Here is a 5368-nt window from a genome sequence, read left to right on the forward strand (position 1 = left end):
GGGGGGGGGGGGGGGGGGAAAGAAAGCTTTCATCTTTTTGCTCCATAGCAAGAGTGAAGAGATGGGTGGTTCGGAATCATAAACCGGGCATAACCAATCCGGTTTTGGATTCTACCAAATTGAATTCGCAATTGGGCTTAGCTGTTCGGCTCCAAAGTTTCTATCTTTTCACTTTCCGAACTAAGGTTTGAATTCGGTGCAACCGAAAACTTAATCAAGAACTTAAAAACATGCAGATGAAATGTCGGAAAATCATCGTAGACACGCGAAATTGCGGTAGGAAATGTCAGCTTACTGTTGTATACAGGAGGAACGGGAAGAGGACCATCGATCCAAAACCCATTGTCTTCGGCACGAGAGACGTTCTTTCCACCGGTGCATATTCCGGTGACAGTTACAGAGACTGCGAACCCTAACGCCTTTCTTCTTGTCGTTTGTACCGAATCCGGTTCTTGAGATTCTCCGGTTTTCCTGCTCACAAAAGCGACCGGTTTTCCGGTTTTCCGCTCCAGAGGTAGCTTGGGGATCGCCGGTAGGGATTTCGTGAGACTCTTAAGGTCTGTGAGGTGAGCCATTGCAGTAGAGAAGTTCTCACTTCTGTTCTTATTTCAATTTTATCCGTTGAGGAGGAAAACATGGCCACCAAAAAAGGAGTTTATCCGGAACGAGGGTGTTTTATTCATTTTGTTGGCGTTCTAGTGAACTACGTGACATTCAGGTTCCCCTCAAGTAAACTACGTTCCGTCTCAGTGAGGTATAAACGCCACGCATTGTCTCAGTGAGGTATAAACGCCACGCATTGTCGCTATGGATCCATCCGTGTAAATTGGAATGACCGTACTTGTATGCAAACCACAGACAAAGATTCACACTTGAGCAAAAGTATAACACAACAACATTGATAATTTTGAAACAATACAATGTAGCTGTCGTCTTCCTACATCCTCTGCTATATACTTTGATACCCACAAGAATAAAAAAACAAAAGGAGAAAGAAGAAGAACAGGAACATGGTATTCACGTAATGCAAATCTATCTAAAGTGGTTTCTAACTAAAAGGAGTTAAAAAGACTCTAAGGCTAAACCTCTTCTTTGTCTAAGGAGAAATCAGGCTCGTCTGGTTTGAACAGCTGAGGCATCTTCAAACTGCTAGAAGAACTATCTTTGCCAGAAGTACCACTACTACTACTGCCAGAGACCTTCTGATTGGTCCCTCTTTTCGTGTTTGCCGCGAATTTCGAGGCCAAGATGGTGGCTCCCAGGTTCTGATTGTTGTGCCCACTGTCCCTCGATAATCTCTCTCCGCCATCATCGCTTCCACTCCCGTAGTAGTATTCACCCGTCTCTTCTTCTTCGTTTTCACGGTACCCGTCTTCTCCTGTGTAATAGTATGCCTCATTCTCGTGCAGGCTGAGCTCTTTCGCCAGTTTTCTTCTTCTGTATCTCCTCCATGCGGATTGTATAAAACATGCACCCCATGTTCTCCACTGGTGTGAGTAGTACCTGAAAACAGATTATCATAAGATCACTTGGGTTCAATCCTGTTTTTTTATCTCAAAGATTGGCACCAGAATGCCCATAACAAAAACAAAACAAGAAGGGAGAGGCTGTCATGTCTTGTCATGGGTTTGGTACCTGAATGCGTGTTGTAGCTTTTTGCTTTGAAGCCGTTTGAACTGATGAGCAACGAATTTTAGGTCCTCGGCGCTCAAGGCAAAGGCTTCAACTTCAGAGAGGGCACGGACAGTTCGAGTTGAAGAAGGAAGGTTGAGGGTAGAGTTTGGCATTAAGGCCCATGTAAGAAGTTCTTCACCGCAGAAATCTCCAGGTCTCAGAGTGATAGAATTGAAGAAACCAGATCTTCCTCCATTTGTGGTGGAGCTTTCTAGTTGTCCTCTGATGATGAACAACATCTCGTTAACTGGGTCGCCTTCTCGAAAGATGTAAGTTCCAGCAGTGCTTAGAGACGAAACTAGGCATCCACAAATGGCGTCAAGAAGCTGATCATCCATTTGCGAGAAAAATGGAACCTGTGTCAAAAGAACGACTTGTATTGGATTGTCCTGTTTTTTATTCAAAAAGTTAAGTGGGAGATAAGTTAGTAGGGAGAGAGGATTACACGCCGGACGAGGGCTAGACAGAGATGGCGTTGGATTTCACGGCGGAGATCAGTGGGTAAGGACTGGAGGATTGATTCTTCATCGACCCCTCTGGTTGCAAGCCATTTGTACTGAACGAATCTACGGACACGTTCTTGGAGATCTGGTGGTAGTTGACGATGCCTCATCCACTCTTCCGTATCTCTTCTCTTTACTCTCCATTCTTCAACTCTTACTGACATCGATTGCAGCGATGTCTTTCCCCGCAAGGAAAACGGAAAAAAGAAACTCAGAATCATTGATCCACCAAGGAAAAGCAAGTGTTCAGTTTCAGTTCTCAAATCCGGTTATCTTCTTGCTTCTTGGTCTGAAACTGGTAGTTCCCCAATGGACCAAAGAGTAAAAAAAGTGATGAAATACCTGCATGTTCCCGATCAGGAGGGAGAAAAGGATCAACCCGAAAATACAGATTGTAATGCAGAACAGGGTCTCGCCAATATAAATACTTGTGCTTATATTCTGACCATAGGAGCTGCCGTGGGGAAAGAACAAAAAAAAAACCAGAATTATTACCAAAACATAATGTATCTCCAGACAGAGAAGATAAACTGACATGGTGATGAGGAGGAATTGGCCTGAGGCGAGAACAATACCTAAGATTCCTTATACCCCACCAAAGGCAGTACAAGTACTTTGCCGTGAAAGTTTCGGACGCAACCTCGCTGGTAAAGGCTTCGGCAAACATCCCGAACTTGAAAGTGGTAGTGCTGCTCGTAGCATCGCAATGGGAAAGGACCTGAGTTACGTTCTGCCAATACTGCCGTTCTGGTAGATCCAGACTCTTGCAGTTCAAGAAGCTCGGGAGACAATCCAAAACTCGGAGGGCGTTCTCTTTCTTGCATACTTGAGACCAGCACGAGAATTGTCTCCCAATGGACAGCAGATACCACATTGCTCCCAAAACCTGTCCCCCTCCCAAGTCACACCCATATCAAGAATCCCGAAGAAGAAAATCTTGACAAGTACAGGGGAAATGGGCTTACATGGCTAGCAAGAATGTAGAGGAGGAGGTTGTAAGCAGCTCCGGCCCAGGCGGTCTTGGCTATGAAACCTGTTGTCTTGATGATCCGCTGGTTCAGAGGGAAGATTATGAATAGCCTTGGAATGTATTGGACGAGGACGATAAGGGCAAGCGTGCTATTTGCGTGATTAGCACTCGCATTTGTCGCCGCAGGAATCACTAACCAGATTACAATCTGAAATCAAACAATTGTAGTTTCAGAAACCTTTGATCTCTGGAAACATCTGTTCTGTATCTAGCCATGGCCATTCTCTCAGATCAAAACCGACAGCTTTTGTGTACATCTCACAGAGTCCAACGATATAAAACCTCTTGCTTCCATTGCAGGGACACAGAATAGAAAAATCTACAGGTTCCGTATCCATTAAAGAGCACACATCTTTGACACAGAATTCCAGAATTGAAATTGGAGAGAGAGGGACCTGGGGAAGGGGAAGCATGGCGGCGACATCGATGACGAAATCGGTCTTCATGTACCTCATGGCGATCTCGTGGGAGTCCATGACGAGCTCGCCGCGGCCGAAAACCCTAGAACTGGGGGCGACGAAGGCCGTACGGAACTTCATGAGGATGTGGAGGAGGTGGAAGAGATCCGCCACGGTGCGGAAGAAGGTAACGAGGACGGCGAAGCCCGTGTTGGCGGCGATGCAAGCAGGCCCGCCGACGTAAGGGACGTAGAAGTAGAGAGGGTCGATGAAGAGGGCGAGGATGGAGGAGACGAGGAAGACGTGGTTCCAGTAGGTGACGATGGTGCTGTCGGGGTCGAGGATCTGACGCCGCCATAGGAGGAGGCTGATGGGGCTCCCGTCTCCGGCGTCGGAGGATAACCGATTCGCGGCGGAGGTGATGATCTCCGGGAGGAGCAAGCGGAGTGACCGGATCTTATTCATCTTCCATGTCGGATTCCGGTGTCAATCGGATTCCGCAGTGACACAGCAGATAGAGAGAGAGATGAATTCTTTTTTGGGGAGGGGGTATGATGATGGAAGAAAGGGAGGATTTTTCGCGGGAAAACTGAGAGAAGGGGCATGGAAATAGGGAGGGCAGCATTCACAAAATACGATAAGAGGAGGGTATTTACGGAAACTAACATCCCAATGCAACGGTCTTTCCTAGCCCTCTACGACGACACGGTGTTTCCCTCTAAAACCTTGCAACGTCGAGGTGTTTAGACGATATCTCTTTTTTTTTTTTTTTTTTTTAAAAAAAGTTTGCTTCTTTGATTAGGATATGAAAGGGTCCAAATGTTTATGAGGCAAATAAGTTACAAGAAAAATAAATTCATAAGCTAAGATATTTACCTTTTCTGTCACAATGGGAATGGTCCAACATCAGAAATTTCTCTGATGACTTTGATTAGTTTTTTTTTTTTAATGTAAAAGGAAGCTGCTCTATTTTAGTCATAGATCAAGGAAATCTACGGCCCAGGATTAGTTTAATTACATGGGATATTTTAGTCATAACCAGTTCAAACAGGATTTTGTAAAATAGGGTAATTCGGATTAACGATAACCGGTATTTTCCGGTTAGCTTTTAAATTGTTGCCACCATTTATTCCATCCCCTTCGCATCCTCAAGAAACGCGTTGTTCCCTCTCGGCCCCAACCCAAATCTCTTTGCGAGAGTGAGATAGAGAGAATTAGGGTTAGGGTTTGCAGACAAGCGGAGGAAGGAACATCCCAGGTTCCATAGAGATCGGAAATCTCCTCTTTACTTCCTCCCTCTCTCTACGCGAATCCATTGTTTGTTGAATCACGACGAGATCTCCCCGAAAAAATGAGGCAACCCCAAGCATTTCCCATCGCAGAAAACGACGCCGCCGACGATATGCACGAGGCAATGTTGACGAAGAGGGGATGCTGTTTCATATTGCCGTGCCTGGGCTCATCTCAGCCATCCGACGCCGGATCCGTCTGGTGGCAGCGGATCAGGACCGCCGATAAACGCGAGGCCGACGAGCGCTGGTGGATCCGCGGATGGCGGAAGCTCCGGGAATGGTCGGAGCTCGTCGCCGGGCCCAAGTGGAAGACATTCATCCGCCGCCTCGGCCGCCACCGCAGCTGTTGTGGCGGAGGAATCTCGGCCCGACCCGATCACGGGACATACCGGTACGATCCGTTGAGCTACTCGTTGAACTTCGACGACGGAGGAGCGGGGCCAAACGGCCATTTCGACGATGGGGTTCCCT

At 46.8% G+C, this 5368-nt stretch overlaps 3 protein-coding genes across 4 annotated transcripts in view; 1 reads left to right on the plus strand and 2 right to left on the minus strand.

Moving 5' to 3' along the window:
* The window catches only part of LOC104821064 (photosynthetic NDH subunit of lumenal location 3, chloroplastic), a 1506-nt gene extending 862 nt beyond the window's left edge, over positions 1-644 (minus strand). Inside the window, exon 1 of the mRNA XM_010551806.1 lies at positions 296-644. Coding sequence (XP_010550108.1) covers positions 296-575 — 280 coding nt within the window. The 5' untranslated portion in view covers positions 576-644. The remainder of the gene's footprint in view (positions 1-295) is intronic.
* A 215-nt stretch (positions 645-859) lies between these two features.
* On the minus strand, positions 860-4147 carry LOC104821065 (cyclic nucleotide-gated ion channel 18). The gene is made up of 7 exons (XM_010551808.1): positions 3603-4147; positions 3143-3355; positions 2753-3063; positions 2520-2631; positions 2120-2356; positions 1636-2030; positions 860-1503 (listed from the first exon to the last, which is right to left on the minus strand). Exons 1-7 carry the CDS (start codon positions 4068-4070, stop codon positions 1080-1082), a joined length of 2160 nt encoding a protein of 719 aa, XP_010550110.1. The 5' UTR covers positions 4071-4147; the 3' UTR covers positions 860-1079.
* A 594-nt stretch (positions 4148-4741) lies between these two features.
* The window catches only part of LOC104821066, a 1332-nt gene continuing 705 nt past the window's right edge, over positions 4742-5368 (plus strand). The window contains exon 1 of one of the 2 annotated variants that reach the window (XM_010551809.2): positions 4742-5365. In XM_010551809.2, the coding sequence (XP_010550111.1) occupies positions 4957-5365 (409 nt within the window). In that variant the 5' untranslated portion in view covers positions 4742-4956. The other variant, XM_010551810.2, reaches the window with a different exon arrangement.

The sequence above is a fragment of the Tarenaya hassleriana genome, unplaced genomic scaffold, assembly GCF_000463585.1.
Source record: "Tarenaya hassleriana unplaced genomic scaffold, ASM46358v1 Cleome32, whole genome shotgun sequence".
Lineage (NCBI taxonomy): Eukaryota > Viridiplantae > Streptophyta > Magnoliopsida > Brassicales > Cleomaceae > Tarenaya > Tarenaya hassleriana.